This window comes from Lissotriton helveticus, chromosome 5_1, assembly GCF_964261635.1.
Source record: "Lissotriton helveticus chromosome 5_1, aLisHel1.1, whole genome shotgun sequence".
Classification (NCBI taxonomy): Eukaryota; Metazoa; Chordata; class Amphibia; order Caudata; family Salamandridae; genus Lissotriton; species Lissotriton helveticus.
In genome coordinates, this window is record NC_136065.1 from 1,430,651,529 (window position 1) to 1,430,675,612 (window position 24,084).

General features: G+C 47.2%; 1 protein-coding gene across 1 annotated transcript in view; it reads right to left on the minus strand.

The window, feature by feature from the left end:
* Positions 1–4,227: 4,227 nt before the first annotated feature.
* Positions 4,228–24,084, minus strand: part of LRIG2 (leucine rich repeats and immunoglobulin like domains 2) — a 412,722-nt gene continuing 392,865 nt past the window's right edge. Inside the window, exons 18-19 of the mRNA XM_078644436.1 lie at positions 15,274–15,543; positions 4,228–5,549 (exon numbers count right to left, since the gene is read on the minus strand). Of these exons, the coding sequence (XP_078500562.1) occupies positions 5,317–5,549; positions 15,274–15,543 (503 nt within the window). The 3' untranslated portion in view covers positions 4,228–5,316. The remainder of the gene's footprint in view (positions 5,550–15,273; positions 15,544–24,084) is intronic.

The following is a 24,084-nucleotide window of genomic DNA, read 5'->3' on the forward strand; positions in this document are numbered from 1 at the left end:
TTCGTCGACCCGACAGCCGTCCTCGGACCACCAGCGTGGGAAGACTCAAGCGTCGATGTCTTGGTTTTCTCCGGCCGAGGCACAGGAGCAGCTTTCTTAGGTGCGCCGTGTCCTCCTTCTGCGCCGACGGCCTTTGGCGCCGACGACTTCGGGTCGGCGGCCTTGACTCCCGGGGTTGGGGCCCCAGTCTTCGGCTCGACGCCCTTGTTCGATTTTGGATCGACGCCCTTGACCGATTTTGGCTCAATGCCTTTGGTCGACTTCACCGGGTCGACAGGCTTCTTCGGTTGCGGCCGCCCCGACACATCGGAAGACGAGGAGGATGCCAGAGGGACAGACGTCTTCTGTTTCGTCGGCGTTTCCATCACTTTCGGTTCCGTCGACACAGAGGGTTTTACTTTCGGTTTCGTTTTGACGACCAGCGGCTCCGCAGAAGTGTCCGTAGCCGGGCCCGCGGCGAGGCCGTGGATTTGGGTGCAAGGTCTTGGGTAAGGCCGTGTGGCGATCCCGCGACCTGAGCCTTAGTGATTGTTCGAACGGGGCATAGCTCTTCGCCAGAGCTATCTTCCATGGCCCCATAGGCCTCATTGTCGTCTCCTACCTCGTCGACGACTTCTTCTGCGTCTAGCGCCTCGACATCCGCGTCGTAGTCGATCTCCTCCGCATGAGGTGAAATTTGCAGATGAACTTCTTGTTCTTCGGCGTCTTCTGTCTCGAAGATGTCCACTGGTGCCGGGGCCGACTGCTGGGCCTCCAGTCGCGCCACGCGCCGAAGCCGAATTGTCTTCTTCGATCGAAACCGGGAACAAGCCATACAGTTGGCTTCATCGTGGTCCGGCAACAGGCACTTGTTGCACACTGGGTGGACGTCGATGTGGGGATACTTCGATCCACACACGGGACATTTCTTGAACGGGCTCCGTTCCATGATGTGTCGGTGAAAGTCTTGCTGCGTCGACTAGGCCTCAAGTGCAAAGAGTCACGCGACTCCTCGGGACGTCCGACTCGGGACTGAGCCGGAACAGAGTTGGGCACCGAGCGCAAAAACAATACCGACGGTATAGGGAAAAGGCCGTCATGCCTTAAGAAAGTCTATATCGATTCCGAACTGGAGATAACGAATACCCAATGGCGGAAAAAAACAATCTGGGGATGGAGTCGATGCCCATGCGCACTGTAGTCCAGGGGAGGAGCCACCTATCTCGTGATACTTCGAAGACTCTTCCAGGACAACAATGTGCAATCATCCGGACCCAACACTAGGCGGCGATCTATGCTATAGATATGAATTCAGCAGCCTACATGCCTCGAACTGTGTCTCTATTCATACATCCACTATACTCCAACCAAAACACAGAGAAAAAACTTTATTTACAATGCCAATAGCTCTAACTCCGACAAATGCAAGACCTATTGCATTGCAAATGCTTGTTTTTCATACGGTCAATAACCACTGAACATCTATGGCTTCCAAGTATGTTTTGCACTCTTCTCACCATTGCATTAATGGTGCTGAAGTTTAACGCGTGACTACAGGGACCAAAGGGTATGTGCGATGCAACTATCAAAATTAGGCTGTGTAGGTTAATTCAAGAATGGAAACACTCACAAAAGAGGCCTAGAGACTACATTGAATGGTAAAAAAGTGCTAGCTGTTTTGCTATCAGGAGTACTAAGACGCTCCAAAAAGTGCTCATGACATGGCTGCTAATAAATGTATTGATGATAGTTCGATTGTTCGAGGCCTGCATGGTTTTATTTTAAAGAAGAGCGCTAGGTTTAACAAGGTTTGCTCTGAGGTAAAGTGCAGGCTCTGTATCGCCTCGAAAGCTTTCGCAAGGCAACAAGCATTGGTTATGGTTAAGAAGAATAGGGTCAGGAGGACTAAACAGCATTATGATCGCCAAGGTTGTAAAGATCTGCAGTAAGCTGGGTATGATAAAAAAACTGGGGGCCTTTTGAGGAATCATTCCATGCAAAGCATTTTAAATCATTCTTGGAAATGGCTATCCATGCAGATCAGTAATATAGACACTTCTCTTGATTATATAAAAATAGAGTGCAAACAATAGTTATGTCTTCTTTTCTTCCATTGATACCATTAACATCACTTTTACAATGGAGGAAGTTGCGAGATGCACAGTGCATATTCACTGTGGCTGTGATGCGTGGTGGGCAAGAACAATGCTGCTTGCACCACGCTTGATTGCCCATAACTTACCTGTTCCTGTGTGTGCATTCTACCTTTCAGAACCACTCTTTCCACTGAGTTTTTCAACTTCTCTACAGCAGCTGATCTTGGATATCCGTACCGAGATCTGTGGGCCCCGTTTATTACAATAAACACTCATTTCTTCGCAACTCCTGCACCTCTGTATTCTTCATAACAATTGTCGATGAGTGGCAATGAACCTATACCTGCTACAGATCCCATCAACAATGTCCTAGTGTTCCTGGCTGCTGCCTGATCTGGCCTCACATGAGTCGCAAACGCTATTTTCTGCCCTGACCATGTATCATTGCTGCCTCCCACTATGCCATCACCGGCAACATGACAATGGTCCTACGTCACCTAGGATACATAGTCTTTGACAGACCGGCACCTCCTGCACTCCAACTGCCTGTGAGATGGAAGCTTTGCCGCGTCCCAAAGCTCCCACACAAGAGTTCGCTTTCTTGTGGGTGGTCTACCTGCTTTTTACACCTTTGTTTGGTATCATCAGGAAGGCTGATTTCAGGAATTTACACGCTCATGAGCAGACTTCCTTGTAGCATAATTTATTAAGTGCACCACGGCATCAATGCCCTAACGTCATCATGTGTGATGTCTCAGTGCAGCTGCCATCTGGGATTGAATTGTCTTTTGCACATTTATCGGATGTGATGCGGCTTTGCCCTAGCTTCATGGCTTGGACTACAGTTTTCTTGCTGTGCGATCATCTGCACTACCAGCATAAGCGACTGTTATTCCTCATCCATGGATTTTGTGCACTTTCACTTCTACACTGGCATTTCATAATCCCTTTATAAATATCATGGAATCTACTCAGTCCAGATTACACCATTCCTACAACAGCCAAGTAAACGTCCAATGAAATGGAAGTCCTGGATACGCACCTTTGAGAATTATTTAGCTGCAACAGATGCAGAGAACGTGGAGCCAAACTGTAAGGCAGCTTTTTCATTCAGTCATCTGGGACAGGAAGGCCAGCAAATTTTAGATAATTTACCTGTAGTGAATGCCCCGCCTGGTCAGTCTGGTGACTGGGACAAGTATGCTGAGGCTCAAAAACAAACCTGCTAAAGAACCAAGCATACTATTAGAACGTTTTAACTTTTTCAAGAGGAAGCAGAGTCCAGAGAAAAGTACAAAAGTTTATTTTGGCTGTAAGGATCTTAGGCTTTACATAAAACTCTGGAGCATCGCTTGATACTTATATTAGAGACCTATTTTCCACTAAAGATCTCTCCACGGAGTAGGTTTCAACTTCCCTCCAAGCAGTTGATCCTGGATAGGAATCAAACTTTTAGGCAATACATTCTAAAAAAAGTTCTGCCTAGGGCAAAAACCATAACTGAATTTGGTTTTATGGCCACATTTGCAGAACTTGCGGATTCACTATAAGGTGGGCAGAGTAGTAGTACTGTTTAGCTTTCCCGATGAGAGCACTTGAGATGTATACTCCTTGTTGTCGGACTAAATTGCTGTCTAATCAAATATGCTCTTTTATTTTTACCGTAATTTTTACGGCTGAGAAAGACACAAACTTTTAAGAACATTCTGGAACTCTGCAAACATAATTAACTGTAGAGCTGTACTTGTGAATCTGTAAACACGAAACTCTCCGTTAGTATATTCTGTGGTATCTAATTATATTAGGGCAGCTGTTAAGGAAAACTATTAATAAGGTCTGCATTTATTCTCCTCACCTCTAAATAGGTTTGATTATATTTAATCCTAGTCAATTTCAGTTGTGGGATCGTCGTATCTTGAGGTTACACAATCTTGTTTTTCTAACATTTCTTTTTAAATGTTACAATTACGTATACTGTGAGTCTATTCTGTTTTTTATGACTAATAGCCGAAATAAACTAACCAAGCATTATCACAATTAGACAAAACGCAATCTAGCAAGTTAAGCTGCTTCAAAACAGAACACTGCCACTGCAAACTAGTGGCTTTTGTTATTCATGATATTTTCACAACACAAAATACATTTGTATGGCTGAATATAGGACTATATTTAATATAATAAGGGTAATATTACATTTTTTGGCATACTTAAAAAATATTTACAAGACAGCCAACACAAGATAGGTGTAGTGTATACAAAACACGTACAAATGCATATTTACAACAAAACGACTTTTTTGCATAGGGAAAACACTTCACCAGTCTCTTGTGGGATCTGTATCCCACACAACTTTGGAAACAACCAAAAGCTGTAGGTTTTATATACCTGCAATTGTACACACATTTAAAAAAGATTACGGAATGCCATTCTGAAAAACAAATCTTACAGAGGCAAACATTTCTTTGGAGTGGCTTGAAAAAAAAACGGAAGTCGATTGTTATAATGCAGTGTTATCAAAAGGTGTAATTGAAGATCAAATCTTAGGGAGCATTTACAGCAAAGCTGTGGAGAGAACACACTAATAATTGATGCTCGTCAGCCTGGCTACAAGACCCAAACCACTAGAAAAGGGATATGAAGTTTCATTGCTTTAATTCTGTTGAGAATATTCTGTTAAAAATCATGTAAGAACAACTCATTATGTAAATAACCATTACTGGGTGGACGATGATTTTATGTGTGTTATTTAACAGAAACATTCAATTCAGTATTTCTCATTATAACCAGATGTGTTGTGGGAAATTGAATCTTGTCAAAAGTTGAATATTGAAAAGGAAAAAAACCCACCAGTAATTAAGCTATCTTTGATAGGAAACCTTTTAGAAACAATAGAACATAACAATTCAGCTCCTTTGTGTATCGGTATGTCTCAGCCATTTTGAGTTTCACAATGAAGCACCAAAACGATTGTCTAGAATGCTCATGAACATGTTTGATGGCATGAGCTGAGTGATGTTTTGGTGCCACCTGGCGAGAGTATATTCAAAACACCAATCCTCCGACTGACACAAATGCTGCAACTCTATCCAACATCTTTTGCATTACGAGCCTTGGTCCACTCAACGTTTTCTTGTAAACATGTTACTAAGCAATGACGGCCCCAGGGACACATTCTGAGGTAGATGTTACAAAATCAGTAAACCTGAATTCGTTGTTGCAGTTCCTACTTTGCTTAACAATTTTAGGTGGTTTCCCTGTAGTCTTGAATAGTTTGAGTCCTGTTTAAATCACAGTTCAGCTCATGCCCCCTCCGGCAGGATCTGGGTGAAATAGTTGTCTCTCCGTTCCCTTCTGCCATGTAGGGGACTCCAAGAGGTTGAGGATTCTCTAGAAGAGCAACAGACTGATGCGAAAAGTGTGCATGTGGAATTCCTATATTTTTGCCATTTCCCCATAACTGCTGTTGAAATTGCTCTGCAAAACAAAAAGGATTCAGTTATTACACAGAAATTAATGCTTATGAAAGATTAAACACCCGGGGAGAATAAAACACAGTAGCTATCCTAATTTCTAAGAGGTTGCAATCTTAAATACCTAATAGTTCAAATTGTAGGAAGGTAGACTCTGCACAACATCCCTGCATAAATCATTCCACATGTACAGTGAAAGATTTTGAAACCCCAAAAAAGACAATCTTATTTTAAAAGGCAATGAATTAAACACTAGAACGATATGACAAGGTTCCCCATAACCAGTCCCTTATTGCATTTCTATCAGCTGGCACAGCCTCAACGGCAAGAGTTGTTCTAGCCATCAACACCGTATACACCTACACCGGTCTACCACATGAACCCAGATCATTTTTCGAAGATAAATAGCACTCCCAATTTATTGTTTTAACAGACATGCTTCAAAAATGAAACGTTCCATCTTTTCTTCTTTAAAATAAAAAGGCCTGAAGAATACACACATCACTTATGGAAGCACCTAAAAGAAGTATAAGAAATACAGTTACACAAACAGCGATCTTTTAGAGAGACATCTGAGGCAGTCAGACATTCCTTAATCTGTTCTGTTTCTTTGCAGGCTTAAGCAGTCTATCCTGGCTAGTGGACATCGATTTAGGTGCTTCTCAAGATCATCCTCTTCATTCAAAACCGTTGAAGAAACAATCAACGTTGTGAAAAACTTCAGCAGTAATGATGCATTTACATTGAGAACGTAGGAGTCGACGCTCTCAATGGCGAAGCCTTTAAAACCCAGTGAAAGCAGAGATCAAAATTGTACTGTGCATCAGAGTAGGCCCACAACAAGGTCTGAGTTTAACACATGACCATCATTTCGTCCCCTGTGCCTTGTTGGAGAACGAACAGACTGTAGTCAAAAGTTTGTTGAGCTACACCTGCTAAGCAAATCACACCTTTATCAAAAGGCACCCCTATAATAAATATTGCCTTTCAAACTTTTTTCAACGACAGCAGGGCATTTACGAATATAGTCGTCGCCGTAATGACTGAACACAAATGACTTCTTTATAAAGTCACAAATTAAATTTAATCACAAAGATATAAATTGGTAAGTGGAAAAAAATAGACCTTGAGTGAAGCAAAACAAATGCTTCTATTAACTACATTTTTAATTGAATTTGTAGGAAGATACAAAGTGCAGTGTTCGGGAGCATTTCTTCCACAGGAATAAAAATAGAAATCCACTGACACCACAATGCTCATTCAGGAAGCCTGGAGCAAACTGATGCCTTTAGGTGACCCTCAAATTTCTCTCTAACGATGATGTAGCCTCTTTAACCACATTTCCTACACGGTATAACTCTTTAGAAATTGAGAATTTATAAGGGTTCTTCAGCCTAGCTGCAGAGTTCTTTTAATTGGCGATGAAATATATATACACAGCCTTTAGGCATTTCATTATTTATTGTCATCGCTAAGAAATATTTCTCTTTGAAGAAAACTGTTCTAAGATATTATGCTTATGAATATTAATAAATATACACGATGAACAAAATAAAAATAATTTATTAACAGAGAAAGCAACTATGATCATATATATTTTTTTTTTTGGGAGTTTTATATAGCGCGAACTAGAACCGAACCGAATCAGTTATCAGAGCGCTTTACATAGCACCAGTTACGTTACATGAGGACACACTTTCATTTTATTTTTAGGCACGGGGAAATTAAGTGATTTGCCCAGAATCACAGGGGGTTATTGGCGTCGTTACGAACCCAGATCCCCAGGTCCGAGGTCGAGCGCCTTAGCCGTTAGGCCAACCCCTCTCATATTTAGAATGGTATAACAAGTTAATTACCTCCAGTAACGCCTTTTCTGGTAGAGACTCTAGCTAACTGCAGATTGCTCATCTTTGAATACTCCCCAAGCGTCAGACTGGACCTGGAAAATCTTGAGCAGTACATCTGTGCACCAGGAGGAGGCATCAGACGGCTGTGTGTCAAAAGTGAAATGTGTGGTGCCTATATCGGCAACACCCAGCGCGCTGATATCTATTTCTATTGTAACTTTTTCAACAACAAAAACACAGAGCTACAACTGAACGATGTGTGACCAATTTTGCAGATATCGAATAGGCTTTATGGTGCGGAGCCAAATCACAGAGAGAGGGGGGAAATTGGTGAGAAATCTGCAGTTAGAGTCTCTACCAGAATAAGTGTTACCAAGAGTAAGTAACTTGTTCTTCTTACAGAAACTTATAACTACAGATTCCTCACTTTAGAATAGCTACCGAAGCAATACCTCCCCAGATGCACAAGTTACTACTTGTGTAACGATATATCTGTAAGAGACATTAGTTAGTGATAGATTCCTTACCTTAGAATATCCCCAGGCGTCAGACTGGATCCGGAAGATACCCTGCGCGCCGGCAGGCTTCGTCCGCGGCGTCGTTGGCGCCGGAATGACGTCAGAGTACTTAGACGCCGCCCATGCGCACTGACGTCCGTTCTGACACACAGCTTTTCCGCGCCAGATACGCAGAGCCATGATAGAACCAACACTGGTGCCATGAAACTAGGGCCCTGAAAGGGGATGACCTTAACCCTAGATATCTGTTCGCAGAACGGGGAGGATGGGTGGGTCGGTAAGGAATCTATCACTAACTAATGTCTCTTACAGATATATCGTTACACAAGTAGTAACTTGTGCAACTGAAAGAGACACGTTAGTGATAGATTCCTAACCTTAGAATAGATACCCCAGCAATACCAACCCCGGTGGTGGGTCTGCAAACCAATAATCACACCAGAAAGTCCTGGAGGACGGAACGGCCAAAGAAGCCATCCCTCCGGACTTAGACTGTCCAGACAGTAGGGTCTTGCAAACATGTGCAGAGAGGCCCACGTAGCTGCCTGGCAAATGTCCTGCAAGGGCACACCCCGGCCCAGGGCAGTGGTAGTAGCCGTGGCCCGGGTGGAATGGACCCGCAATCCAACAGGGGGCTCCTTTTTAGCCAAGGAGTAACATGCCTGGATACACAAGATGATCCACCGCGAGATGGTCCGCTTGTGCACCGCTTTCCCCTTCTTAGCACCCACGTAACCAACAAAGAGTTGGTCATCCACCCGGAACTGGCGTGTGCGATCCAAGTAGAATGAAAGCGCAAGTTTTGGGTCCAGACGGTGGAGCCGCTCTTCCTCTTTAGAGGGATGCGGTGGCGGAAAGAAGGTGGGCAAGGTGATAGACTGCCCGATATGGAAGGCCGTGACAACCTTAGGCAGGAAAGATGGCTTAGTACGCAACACAACCTTGTCCGGATGGACAGAAAGGAAAGGAGGAGTACAAGAAAGAGCCTGGAGCTCACTCACTCTCCTGGCAGAGGTGATGGCAACCAGGAAGGCAGTCTTCAAGGTAAGAAGACGGAGAGGACAGTTGTGAAGTGGCTCAAAGGGAGCGCACATCAGAAACGTAAGAACAAGGTTCAAGTCCCACTGAGGCATCACAAACGGAACAGGAGGGAAAGTGTGTGTGATGCCCTTCAGAAAACGATTAACAATAGGGGACTTGAACAAAGAAGGTGGTCAGGTAGCCTTAGAAAGGCTGAAAGGGCAGAAAGATAGCCCCTGATAGTGCCCAGAGCAGAGCCCTGCTGGGCAAGAGAAAGAAGGAAGAGAAGAACCTCAGAAAGAGGGGCAGCAAGAGGATCCACAGCCTTTGCTGTGCACCATGCCACAAATCTGTTCCACCTGCAGGCGTATACCGACTTTGTGGAGGGACGCCTGGCTGCCAGAATGACATTACAGACTTCAGGAGGCAAGTCAAATGGCCTCAACTGTCGCCGCTCAATCTCAAAGCATGGAGGTGGAGACTGGACAGGTTCGTGTGAAGGACCGTCCCCTGCTGCTGCGACAGAAGGTCCTCCTGAAGAGGCAGACGAACCGGGGGATCGACTGACATACTGAGTAGCTCTGGATACCAGTACCTTCGTGCCCAGTCCGGAGCCACAAGGATGACTTGTGCCCGGTCGCGCTTTATCTTCAGCACTCTGGGCAGAAATGGTATAGGCGGAAAGGCGTACAATAGACCGCAACTCCACTCGCGACGAAAAGCGTCTCCGAGCGAGCGCCGCCTTGGAAATTCCAACGCGCAGAACTGATGACATTGCGCATTCTCTTCGGTGGCGAATAGATCTAACCAAGGCTCTCTCCATCGCTGAAAGAGGCCTTGCGCCACGTCCGAGTTCAGACGCCATTCGTGATCCATCATGCACCGACGGCTGAGCTCATCCGCCCTGGCGTTCAGAGAACCTGTCAGGTGTTGAGCCACCAGGGTCACGCCCTGGCGTTCCAGCCACTGCCAGAGGCGCAGAGCCTCCTGGCAAAGGGTCCACGACCCCACCCCGCCCTGTTTGTTGCAGTACCACATGGCGGTGGTGTTGTCCGTGAACACCTGCACTACACTTCCCCGGACAGAGGGGAGGAATGCTTTCAGTGCTAGACGAATCGCCCGCAACTCCAAAAGGTTGATGTGGAGCTGGGCCTCCGCCGGAGACCAGATGCCTCTGATCTCCGCCTCTCCCATGTGGCCTCCCCAGGCCTGGAGGGACGCATCCGTCACAACCAGGTGCTCCGGCTGGGGAAGGGGGAGGGATCTGCTACTGACCCAATCGCGGTCCGTGAGCCACCACTGCAGCTGTCTCGCAGTGCCCTCCGAGATCAGGACATGGTCGGAAAGGTTGCCTTGATGCTGGGCCCACTGAAACTTCAGGTCCCACTGCAGAGCCCGCATCCGCCACCGAGCGTGATGCACCAGAAGGATGCAGGAGGCCATCAGCCCCAGGAGCCGCAGCGTCAACCTGACCGATACCCGGGATAAAGGCTGAAAGAGTGGAATCATAGCCTGAATATCCCGGACCCGCTGTTCGAGAGGATAAACCCAAAACTGCGCCGAGTCGAGAACCGCTCCGATGAAGAGGAGCTTCTGAGAGGGGCACAGGTGTGACTTCGGCACATTGATGGAAAACCCCAGCTGATGCAGGAGGTCTGCCGTCGTCTGGAGGTGGCTGACGACTGTCTGGGGCGAGCCCGCCTTCAACAACCAGTCGTCGAGGTAGGGGAAGACTGAAACCCTTAACCTGCGCAGATGAGCTGCGACCACCGCCATCACCTTTGTGAACACCCGTGGGGCGCTGGTAAGGCCGAAGGGGAGCACGGTAAATTGAAAGTGCTCGTGGCCAACCGTGAACCGCAGGTAGCTCCGGTGGGCCGGCAGGATGGGGATGTGGAAATAAGCGTTGAGCAAGTCCAACGCTACCATCCAGTCTTCTGGGTCCAGGGCAGCTAGGACCTGAGCTAGTGTCAGCATTTTGAACTTCTCCTTCCGGAGGAAGCCGTTGACGTTCCGTAGGTCCAAGATAGGGCGTAGGCCCCCTTTGCCCTTCTTGGGTACCAGAAAGTAGTGGAAGTAGCAACCACACCCTACTTCTGGCCCAGGAACCCGCTCGATGACCCCCTTGGCCAAGAGGGCCGTATCTTCCTCCTGCAGAAGTCGCAAATGATCCCCCGATACTCGGTGGCATTGCGGTGGCATGGCTGGAGGGGTCGCCTCGAAGGGGAGGGAGTAGCCCCTTCGGACGATTTGCAGCACCCACCCGTCCGACGTGATAGTGCGCCAGAGGAAGAGGTGATGGTGAACACTGGCGTCACATGGGCCTGAAAACACGGACTATGAAGGTTTTGAGGCAGGTGCTGCGGAGGGAGGTGTGGACTGGGCTCGCCGCTGTCCCCGACCGCCGTTACGGCGGTTTCCACGGCCACCACCGCACTGTTGAACATTCTGCGGTGCGTGGCTGGCAGCTCGTGTGGGGGCGCCCCTTCCGTGGCCACGAAAGGAGCGAAAGGCACCCGATTGCTGGCGTGGGGCCGAGAGGCCCAAGGACTTGGCCGTAGCTCTGGAGTCCTTAAAACGCTCAAGCGCATGGTCTGCCTTGTCGCCAAAGAGGTGACGGCCATCGAACGGTATGTCCAGAAGAGTGGACTGGACATCGGCCGAAAAGTTGGCGGTCCTCAACCAGGCGTGGCGTCGAACCGCCACCGTCGTTGCCATCGCCCTGCCCAGTGAGTCCGTGGTATCCAGCCCACACCGGATGGAATATCGCGCTGCATCTCGACCCTCCGCAAGGTCTTGGGTGAGTTTAGCCCGGACCTCCTCCGGGCATTGTGGCAGCACGTCCGCGAGCGTATCCCACAGAGTGTGGGTGTAGCGGCCCAAGAGGCATGCGGTATTGACAGACCGCAGTCCCAAACTGAGGAACGAGAACACCTTCTTCCCGAACTGCTCGTACCTCTTGGATTCCCGATCGGGCGGGGCCGTCGGGAATGCGGTCTGGGAAGTAGAGGCCTGGATGACCAGGCTCTCGCGGGTGGGATGGGTGGACAAAAAGCAAGGGTCGCCCGGGGCCGGGCGGTAGCGTCTGGGTCAATACAACTGGCCTCCCCAAGCTCATATGTCCAGTCCTCTTGAGACTGGCATTCCTCTGCCAGAGGGTCAGCAGACCCCTCCCAATCACCTTCGTCACCCATCTCCTGTGGAACAGGTTTAACAGACGGGGCCTCCTCATGGAAATAAAAATCTCCAAAGGCCGTCGGAAGCAGCGCCCAGCGGCGCCGTTCCGGCGCCAGAGTCGGACTGAAGGGAACATTGGGGACGGCGTCCACAAGGGGCGCCGGGGGTGACACCCGCGGGGCCGGTGCGGTCGACCGGCGATGACCCGGATCCGGTGAGGTCCTGCGGAGCCGGGACAGAAGTCGCCGGCGGCGCCGAAGCACCCGACGGCGTCGAGGACGAAGCACCCGACCCACTAGGGCCTCCAGCCAGGGCCGCTGGGCCCGAAGGCGCCACGGGACCCGGCTGAGAAGGGAGGGACCTCATGGCCATGAGGTACCGCTCGATCTCCGGCGTCGCACCATGCCCAGGGACCCGAAGGTGTGGGTCAGGTGGCGACGCCTGCGACTCAGTCGGAGCCGCGTGGGTGGTGTCACCCGAACCCCCGGCCGCATCGCGCGAGGGGTGGGTCGGAGGAACGATGGCGCCTCTCCGACCTCTCATGCCTCTTACCCGAGGACTTGGATCCCGATGACCGATGTCCACTCCCGGAGCTGCGAGGGCTCCGACCCCGCGACCGGTCCCTCGACCTCCCGTGGGACCGGAACCTGGAGCGGCGCGGTGCCGACTGCCGGAGCTCGAGCCGCTTGCGGGACCGCTCCCGCCTAGCTTTCGACGTCAGGGCCCGGCAGTCGGAGCAGGTACGATCGTCGTGGTCGAGGCCTAAACACTTCAGGCACCGGCGATGGGGGTCGGTAACCGACATCAGTCGGTCGCACTTGGAACAGGGTTTGAACCCGGGCATCCCTATCGGCACCGTCGGAGTCGAAGACTCGAGTAGAAAAATGATCAAAAGATCGAAAAGTTTAGTCAAAAAAGACTAAGGGGTAGAGCTTCTCCGGATCTGCGCTAGCTGGCGTGGAAAAAAGAATAACTGACGTCAGCGCGCATGGGCGGCGTCCAAGTACTCCGACTATGTCATTCCGGCGCTAACGACGCAGACGACGGAAGCGGAGCCGCGGACGACGCCTGCCGGCGGCAGGGGTATTGCTACGCAAAAATCTTCCGGATCCAGTCTGACGCCTGGGGATATTCTAAGGTAAGGAATCTATCACTAACGTGTCTCTTTCAGATGTGTGTTTGCATCCATGCTCCAACCAGAAAGTCTTGGAGGATTGAACAGACAAAGTGCCCTTCTCAATGGACCCGACTCTGTCCAAGCAGTAGTGATTCATGAATGTATGTATGTGTGAAGTGACATCCACATGGCACTTTGGCAGATGTCCAGGACAGGTACCCTATGCGCTAATGTAGTAGTAGCGGCCTAGGTGAAATAGGTATGTAAGCCTTAAGGAGGCTGCTTTTTAGCTAGTGAGCAGCAGAGTTTGATGTTGAGTACAATCTAGGAAGAGAGGGTCTGTTTCCACATTGCCTCGCCCTTTATTGCTCCAGTGAACCCAATAAAAAGCTGATCGTCCAGTTATTGATCCTTGGAACAATCAATGTAAAGAATGGTCATTTTGGGTCAGGACAGTGAAGCCTTTCTCTTCTTTAAAAGGATGAGACTAAGCAATAATATGTCAGCAACATGTATTTCTGGCTGATGTGGAAGGGAGTTACCAATTTCAGAAGAAAGAAAACATGCGTAGGAGGCTATCAGGGCTTTTCTAGGTAGAAACCTACGGGTGACCGTGCACTTTATAAGTTGGTAGAAACCTACGGGTGACCGTGCACTTTATAAGTTGTTATTAACATAACAAGCTGGTATATGGAGGTGCAACCGAAAGAGCCTGAAGCTTACAAACCATTCTGGCTGATGTAATGGCCACCAGGAATACTGTTGTAAGTCAGGGGTAGCAAAGGACATCTATACATGTGTACAAATCGGGAACACACAAGGAACGTCACAACCAGAGTGACGTCACATTGGGGAATAGCAAAATGGGTAGCAGCGAACAAGTGTGGTTAACCCTTAAGGAACCGCATTACAACAGACGACTTGAACTGGGAGAGCTGATCTAGGAAGAGCAAGAATGCTGAAATGGCTGAAAGATAAACTTTAACGTTGCCCAAGGCCTTGCCGGGCTAACAACAGCACAAACACCACCTCCGACAAGGAGATGGAAAGGGGATCAAAATTACAGGATGAGCATTAAGTCACACATTTTTTCCCAATGGCAGGTACAGAAAGATTTTCTTTGAGGGACACCTGGCTGCTAAGATGACAATACAAATTTCAGGAGGAACTTCAAAAGCATTTAACTGTCACCACTAAATCGGCACGCATGGAGGTGGAAAGTGCACAGGTTCAGGTGCAGAACCCAGTCCTGTTATTGTAACAGGAGATCCTCTGAAAGGGGCAGCCTGATCGGAGGACAGATGCTCATGCTTAGGAGTTTGGGATACCAATCACTTTTTGTCCAGTCCTGGGCCACCAGGATAACTTGGGCCAGGCCAGTCCTGATCTTCTTGGGAAGTCAAGGCAGGAGTACTAGCAATGCAACAGTCTAAAGGAGTCATGGGTTCCAGTCTAAGGGCAATGAGTCTCGGAGTGAGAGACGCTTTGGAAACTCCAACGCGCATAAGAGTTGACATTGCACGTCCCCGCCCCTCTGGCCTTCTCCCATTAATGGTGTGGAAAGAAAGAAAGAAATTGATACCAGTGTGCTGGGGTGACACCTAAATAGGCCACGTGCACGTCACTTCCCGTATGTACGAGTCACCAAACATTCCCTACCAACGTGCAGAGGTACAGCTCAAGATTTTCTGAATCCAGATAGACGTCTAGAGATTATTCTAAAATGAGGAATCTGTGGTTAGACATCACAATCAGAAATTCATGCCCCTAAGTGTGCTATGACTGAGTACTTAAGGTTTTAATCTAATAAACATTACCACATTTAATCTTTATAAACCCTATACAGTAGAAGGATATTTGTAAAAAATGCACAAGTGCTTCCTGTAATCTGTGTGTATCTGCAATAAACACCAGTGTATATTAATGACAGACAGTAAGTGGTGCAAAACAGAACATGCTCGAAGTTTCTTAAGACATACCGGTGTGACACTTATCCAGACAATGAGCATGTCTGGAAAGAATGAATGATGTGTATTTAAAGGAACTTACCATGGTTACATTTTGAATCACCCATTCTGTCATGGTTTGTAAGGAAAATGGACATGTCTCTTTCTGCCATCACACTGTTGAGAGCCGCACCTTCGTGCTGAGAGTGTGCCATGTAGGTTTCCTTTGGGATCTGTGTAATCAAATTGGATAATGTCGGGTCCAATGGATCCTCTTGTGCAATGTACGGGAACGGATAATAATCTCTTGTCCGTGAGTAGATATTAGCATTGTCGTAACAATCTGAACATATTAGGAGCTGTCCTGTATTACCTGGAGGAAATGAATATAGAACAAAAGGTAACTTACCATGCTCACCTTTTAAGTTATGACAAACTGGATCAGAGTATATAGTGCAACAATTCAAACTACATAATGTTTAATATGAACTCTTCTTGTATTAAATTTGATATTCCTACTTATAATAGCTGAACAGGGCCGTCATCAATAAGTACAATAGTTGTATGGCAAAAGTTACATGCATGGTGGCTGTAAAGCAACAGGCTCTCGCTTTACTACTGTGTGGCTACTACTGCAAGAATTTGTTTGCCTGGCATCAGGCACATCCTAAGCCACATTCTACTATGAAGCGACAGCTAAACAAGGTGTTTAGTTCCCTTCTTAACCCCTTATAGGATGCAGATACTGAATCACCCAGAGTGCTGGGCCCTATGCTTGGGGCACTTTTGAGTTCAGTCATCATACTTTATTTCCCAAAAAGGTATGCAGCCCAAATTTGTGTCCTTTTCCCTCACATACTGCGGATTCTAAACTTATTCAGAATTTATAGATCACCCTGAAGGGAACCGAGAATATAGCCAAAATATAGGAAAATATGGGATTGTTTTTAAAAAGAGGAAACAGTGCTGTGCAAAAAAGTGTATAGTTGTTTATTCTAAGAAATGGCGTCAACAAGAAATTATATTTATATATATACACACACACACACACACACACACACACACACACTTAATTAAAAAACAAAGGTTAATGGGACGTTATACTTAGGTGGGAATGTCACTTAAAAACTTTTTTAAATGAACCAATTAAATTCACCAGTTATAGTTATCTCAAGTAACTAGACCGTGTGCCCTAAAGTAACTAAGCTGCACCACTGCCACACAGTGTGGTAAAAATGATGCCATTTCAGATACTGCAGTAATGTTATCAATGAAGCCATTGAACATATCATGAGAGATGTAATATGTGAGGCAATTAGCAGTACATCATACTTTCAGGGAAAACATCCTGGCGTGCATGGCGAGATTCAGGTCCTGTGCCCAACACTCACTGCTGCTCATGGCAGTGTGATGTAACAGGAAACACAGTGGGCCTATTTGCTTTATCAAAGGGTAAATTCATCAACATATATAAAGCAGACCTATTTTTTTTTTAAGTTACCAATAACTATAATCAGATGTATATTTCTTAAATTTACACATTGCAATGTTTATTCATTGTGATTGTGTCAAACTATTTTTAATAACATTTTTAATAAAAAAAAAAAACATTAAAACATGTTTGAGTATTTGTTTTTTGAACATTTTCCAAGCTACAAATTGCAGCCATAGAAACGGCCACAAAGGCGCATTGCACTCCAGCAGAAGAGCATACAGCTCCATCTCGCTCGTATTAATATGGTATTTACAGCCGCGGCCCGTGGAGGGAGTTGCGGTGGGGCAGGGAGGCGGGGGAAGGGCAGGGTGGGGGTGATAAAACCGGCATATGGATATTTGGAGGTAAGTAAACAATTTAATTAATAAAACGAATTTCGTAGCACGTGCTGCATCGCATTTTGCGATGCAGGGCACGCTACGAAATTAGTTGTATTAATTTAATTGTTTACTTACCTCCAAATATCCATATGCCAGTTTTTATCAACCCGTTGGTCATACTGCTAACCTTTCTAGGGACACCACCAGGGATAAAACATTTTAAAAAGCCCTAGGGCACTATGAGGTGCTCCTTCAACAGAATTGGCTTCAGACGCTCATGTAATATTCTCTTTTGCCTATTTTTTATGCAAAGTGGGTGCCCCAGGGCCCCCACATCACCAAAAGTGTTGGGGTGCGGGGGAAGCTGTGAAGCATCCGCAGCACTTGCCGGCTCCCCACCATCACCCATACATAGTGCTGGTAGGAGCTGGAATATAAAAAAATTAAAAAAAGTATCAGAAAGCCAAATATTGATCTCGAAAGCATGCTTTTTGCGATTTGGTGTAAATATTTGAGAAATAAGGTTCAAAATGTATTGTTATGCTGTACCTTTGTTTTATTCACACAGAGTATTGCAGACCTGCGATCTGACAAGCTGGTGCAGTACTTCTTCAGTACTAAAGGTCCAAACAAGAGATCTGACTGGTTGGCCGCAACATGGAGAGAAAGTTGCAGCTGTCATTCTATGACTTGGGAACTCAGTCCCTGTGTCGTAACAACACAAATCAAAATAAGGAATAAGGGAACAGATAAGGAGAACCATGGCCCTTTGTGCGTAGGTGTAAACCCACTGAGGTAAAGTTAAAAAGATTTTTTTGCTACTACTGCGAAGCACAGCAAGCTGCCTGTGGGAAGTTAAGCGCAGGCCTGGTCACACTCCACACAGGGCCAAAGGTTGTGCACGGCAGTGGCTAAGCCTAGTTACATCTAGTAATTAAATCTTACTTCACATTAAAACCCAAAGTTTAAATTGATGTTAAAATAGCTGAAAATACAAGTTAAAATGTAACTGAAATTTACCAGATATAGTGAAGTAACTTTAACTTGCACCCTTGCCATGCACTACTTATAACCTCACATGTCACATCACTCATGACATGTTCTATGGCGTCACTGATAACAATGCATGGCTAGGGCTCAAATTTAGGACAAGCATTTTTGGGCAATCTGGGACAAGAAAATCCAGTGAGTGAGAAGAAAGAAAATGAGAATGACAACAAAGCCGACCAATGGTAAGCAATGGACAGGCAGTAAGCTCCTGAGATTTCTCTATAAGCCTACAATAGATGTTTTTCAACCAGATAGCTTGTACCTTGCCTCAGAAATCGTGAAAAAGGAAACAAAAACAGAAAATAGGTGAAAATGTTTTATCTGAAATTCTTTTCTCAGGTGGCTTAACTGCAAAAGGTATAATGTTATGTTTGTCAAGACACTTCTAGACACAGGGATATATACTGCTTGTTGGTTGCCTAATACATGCTACACTCAAAGCAAACAAATGAAAACCAGTGTATGATGTTTTTCATTGTGTACCAACTATGCCTCAAGTCATATAGTAAAATCTAATGAATGGAATGAATAGCTGAAAAGAAAGTTAGTTTCCAGTAATTATGGTTTTGCACCTTGAATATATTTTAGATTCACATGATGTGCATTAATCTTTCCTACCGTTGCTGGGTCTGCAATTTATATAGTGTAAAACATTTTTCTGTTTGGTGAATGTCGACATGGACTGGTCTTGAGTAGGACGTCAACCGTAACATCGACCAATATTCAAATATGTGGCCACCATTTTTAATTGTTTCACAGTGTTATCCACTGCCCTCCTTCATTAGGAAGGAAAGGGAGTTGCATGAGAATATAGAAGATCTTCAAGCTCAAAACCATAATTATTGGTAATTAACTTTTATTTGCAGCATGAAGTGTCTTCTACATTCATATGCTTTGCATGTATTAAGTAGTGGAGTTAATCCTCTGGGGGAGGGGATTTGGAAAAGTGGGTGTGTCAGAAATCCTTTCAGAGGGCTAATGGGCAAGCAGGAGTTGCTGGGCCCAAACATGGGGGATAGACCTTTCCTGGGGCCTGGCTTACTATGGGCTCTAAGTAACTGGATCAAGTACTACACCTTCAGCACTGGCCCATCAGCCGTAGCATAGTTCAAGCAGTCCAAGGCTTCTCAGGGGGAGGTAGCTACAAAGTTTACAGGGGCAAAACACTAAAAATATGCTCACCAACCCCAATGAATGAATGAATGTACAGCCAAATACTTGCTATTGAAAGGCTTTATTTATATAAGACCATGAAGTGAAAAACAGCACACAACAATACATAGTCTTTGTAAGGCTGGCCCTTTAGCACTGTATGGGCATGATCCGAAGTACTACTTCTCGGATTACCAAGTGTGGTTATTCCCAATGCACTTAAGACAAAATTCTGCCTAGGCCCGCTAGTAAGTACAAGTCTTATATTAAGAGCAAGGTGCCCCAGAGTCCCTGTCACCTAGTGATCAGTTTTACCCAGGGGTGTCGACAATTTTGCTTCGCAGGTGACATAAGCAAGTGCCAGGCTGTGAGTGGTAGTCTCTTTGCTGCAGGCAAGGCAGCTGGCTGTCCAACCTGTTATGCTTCAATTTCGTGCAAGGGCGCTAGCATAAATGGACCATGAATAGGAGCAGACAAGACAACAGCCCTCTAAGGTCTCAGCAATGCACCAGGGCAATGGCCCGTAGTCTCCATAGAGGCCCTACCTGGCATAAAGTGTTGTCAACTTGAAAGGCACACAAGCAGATGGCCTGGTTGTTGCTGTGGTCCCAACTGGACGGTGAATCTCACACTCTGCTTTAAGATGCCCAATGGACTTCGCTCCCCCTGAGCACTTTTCTCCTCCTCACAGGGTCCTCTGGTCCTTGCATTAAGGCAGATGCAGATACTCCGGGCTCCAGTGAAAGTGACCTTGACTCTCCGGCGTGATGTCCACTTACACAGTAAAGAGACTATCAGACCTTGGTCCCCAGTCCCGATCCAACAGGCAGAAGCAGTGCTGTGTTTCTCCATGCTGATGTACAGATCCTGTTCAAGTAGTTGACCATTTAACAATCTGGAAGACTCAAGCTCTCCTTTTTATAATCAGTTTCTAGACACGGACGCGATTTATCACATCTGTCTTTGAAATGCATGCCTCCTTTAATGTGCCCATTTCACTGTACTGTTTTAGGTCCAGGAAACAGTGTGTCATAGCAGCAGCAACTCAAACCTTGATAGCCTCACATTACAGGCCAAGTCAGTAACTTGAAGATAACACCTGGATCTCAGCCATACTAGGATATACCTGACAAAAGGTTACAAAGGCTACAGCCCTGCTCTTTATGAGTCCCTGCCTCTGCAGTGTTAACCCTATAAGACCCATCCTCTCTGACCATGTAGCTGGGCCCCACTGACTTCTCCAAAATCAAACAGTGCTTTGGGAGTCCACAGTAGTGTCTGGCTTTCCCTTTCTCCAGCATGTGTTTCCCACCCTGCTTCCAGGAATGCAGGCAATTGAGAAATCTATCTGGGATGGCTCTTCTACCTTTACTTGCCTGAACAATGCCTTGGGGTCCCAACATGGAACCCATAGGACTCCATGTAGGCTACCACACAGGAACTCGTACATTGAAGCATGTACATGCAAACACACGGGTGCTGCACAGTGATACATACTAACATGATGTAGGCCAAAGGTGAGTTGAACAAGTTCATTACCTCCGGTAACAATGTATTTGTAAGAGACACAGGTTAGCTGTAGATTACTTACCTTAGAATTTCCCCCTGGCGTCAGACTGGAGCCCACGATTTTTCTTAGCAGCGCGCCTGCGCATCGCTCGACACTGCGGCCATCATCGTGGTAGTGGCTGGGATGACGTTGCGGTGTCTATTTAGATGCTGCCCCTGCGCAGATCACTCAAGTATGTGGGGGTGGGTTTGCACCCCACTCCGGACGCACAGCGTTAGGAGCATAACAAAGATGCCAAACCTCTGGCATCTTTGTTATGCTCCTAACGCTGTGCGTCCGGAGTGGGGTGCAAACCCGCCCCCACATACTTGAGTGATTTGTTTCATGACGTGGCAGGACAGTCCACGATTCCGGGCCAGCACGCAAAACTTTATAAACATGAACGTTCTTGAAATATGGAAAAGAAGGTGTGCACTCTGTCACCACCGTTTTTTGTGCCCCAGCGCAGATGTCAGCTCTGACACAACTTTCCACGCCAGAAGAGCAGTACCATGAAAGACACTGACCACAGGTGTGCCCCAACTAGGGCCCTGTAAGGGAGTCCCTAGCCCTAGAAGTCAGTTCGCCGAGCGGGGAGGATGGGTGTGGCGGTAAGGAATCTACAACTAACCTATGTTTCTTAAAGATACATTGTTGCCGAAGGTAAGTAACTTGTTCATTTGAAAGAGACAGTTAGCTGTAGATTCCACACCTTAGAATAGATACCCAAGCAATACCATCCCCGGAGGAGGGTCTGCGAACCAAGTTCAGACTAAAAAGCCCAGGAGAACCTAACGGGCAAAATAGCTGTCCCTTCGAACCGGACTGTCCAGGCAGTAGTGTCTGGTGAACCTGTGCAGAGATGGCAACGTTGCCGCCTGGCAGATATCAAGGAGTGGGACTCCACGTGGCAATGCAGTGGTTGCGGCTGCAGCCCTAGTGAAAATGAGCAAGCAGCCCCAATGGAGGATCCTTCTTCTCTAAAGTTTAGCAGATCTTTAAGCTAAGGACAACCCATCGGGAGATGGTACGTATTTGAACAGCCCTGCCTTTCTTAACACCCACATATCCAATAAAGAGTTGATCATTCTCCTGGAAATCTTTAGTGCCGTCAAGGTATAATGACAGCGCATGATTAGGGTCTAGACGGTGGAATCTCTCCTACTCCTTGGAGGGTGCAGAGGTGGGAAAAAGGTGGGCTAGGTGATAGATTGTCCTACATGAAATGGTGTAACTACTGTAGGAAGGAATAAAAGCCTTGTTCTAAGCACCACTTTTTCCAGGTGCACAGAGAAGAAAGTGGGCTTTGAAGACAAAGCTTGCAGCTCACTCACCTTGCGAGCAGAGTTGATGGCCACAAAGAAGGCAGTTTACAGAGTAAGGAGCCTAAGAGGACAGTTATGAAGAGGCTCAAAGGGAAAGCAAACAAGATATGTTAGAACAAGATTCAAGTCCCACTGGGGCATTATTAAAGGAGATGGAGGAAAGAGATGAGTAATGCCCTTAAAGAATCTATTTATAACAGGAGGCTTGAATAAGGATGGCTGATCTGGCATTTGAAGAAAAGTAAAGATAGCAGCAAGATAGCCTTTAAGAGTGCCCAGAGCAGAACCCTGAAGCCCAAAATAAAGTACGTACAAGAGAACCTCTAAAAGAGGGGCAGAAAGGGGATCCACAGCATTTGCTGTGCACCATGCCACACTCTACAGGTGTATACCGATGTAGAGGAGGGACACTTGGCTGACAAGATGACATTACAGACTTCGGCTGGAAGGTCGAAAGCTGTCAACTGTCGCCGCTCAATCTCCACACAAGGAGGGGGAAACTGGACAAGTTACAGCTGCGATAGAAGATCCTCCCGAAGGGACAGTCTGATCGATGCCCATGCTCAGTAGCTCGGGATACCAGACTCTTCGTGCCCTTTCCGGAGCCGAATAACTTGGACCAGGTTGCGCTTGATCTTCTTGGGCAGAAATAGTACAGGCAGAAAGGAATACAGGAGGCCGCAGTTCCACTTGCGACGAAAAGTGTAGCTGAGCGAGTGCCGCCTTGGAAACTCAAACATGCAATACTGCTGACATTACGCGTTCTCTTCAGTGTCAAACACCTCCAAATAAAGACGCTATTCCTGATCGATCAAGCACCGATGGCTGAGTCCGTCCGCCGTGGCATTCAGAGAACCTGCCAGGTGTTGAACCACCAGGGTCATGCCCTGATTTTCCAGCCATGTCCAGAGGCAAAGAGCCTCTTGACATAGGGTTCATGACCCCACACCACCCCTTTTGTTGCAGTACCACATAAGGGTGGTACGGTCTGTGAACACCTGCACCAATTTCCCTTTGAGAGAGGGACAGAATGCCTTAAGTGCCAGTCGGATCGCCCAGAGCTCCAGCAGGTTGATATAGAGCCCAGACTCTGCCGGAGACCAGATGCCTCCAATCTAGTCTTCTCCCAGATGGCCGCCCCATTCCAGGAGTGATGCATCTGTCACCACTGTTAGATCTAGTTGGGGAAGGGAGAGGGATCTGCCTCCGACCCAAGCTTGGTTTGTTATCCACCACTGCAATTGTGGTGCAGTTCCCTCAGATCTGAACGTAGTCGAAAAGATTGCCCATATGCTGTGCCCACTAGAACTTCCGGCCCCACTGCAGAGCCCGCATATGCCATCTGGCATGATCCATCAGCAGGACACAGGAGGCCATGAGGCCCAGCAGCCTCAGGGTCATTCTCACCGAAATCCGGGATAGAGGCTGAAACATCTGTATCTTAGCCCAAATATCCCTGATTCGCTGCTCAGGAGGATAGGCTTGAAACTGCACTGTGTCCAGAACAGCTCAGAGGAAAGGGTTCGTCTGAGAGGGAGTCAGGTATGACTTTGGCACGTTAATAGTGAAACCCATCGAGTGCAAGACGTCCAACATAGTCAAAGTGGGAGACGACAGCATAGGTGAACTCGCCTTCAACAGCCAATCGTCGAGATAGGGGAAGACTGGGACCCCTGATCTGCGCAGAAAAGCTGCAACCACCGCCATCACCTTTGTGAACACCTGAGGGGCAGGTGTAAGGCCAAAGGAGAGCACGGAGAACTGAAAGTGCTCGTGGACGACCCTGTACTGTAGATCGCGTCTGTGGGCTGGCAAGATGGGAATATGTAAATTGACGTCCTGTAAGTCCAAAGCCACCATCCAGTCTCCTGGGTCAAGGGCAGACAGAACCTGAGCCAACATGAGCATTTTGAACTTCTCCTTCCGGAGGAAGCGGTGGAGTGCCTTGAGGTCTAGAATAGGACGCAGGCATATGCCATTCTTGGGCACCATAAAGTACCAGGAATGGCAACCACAACCTACT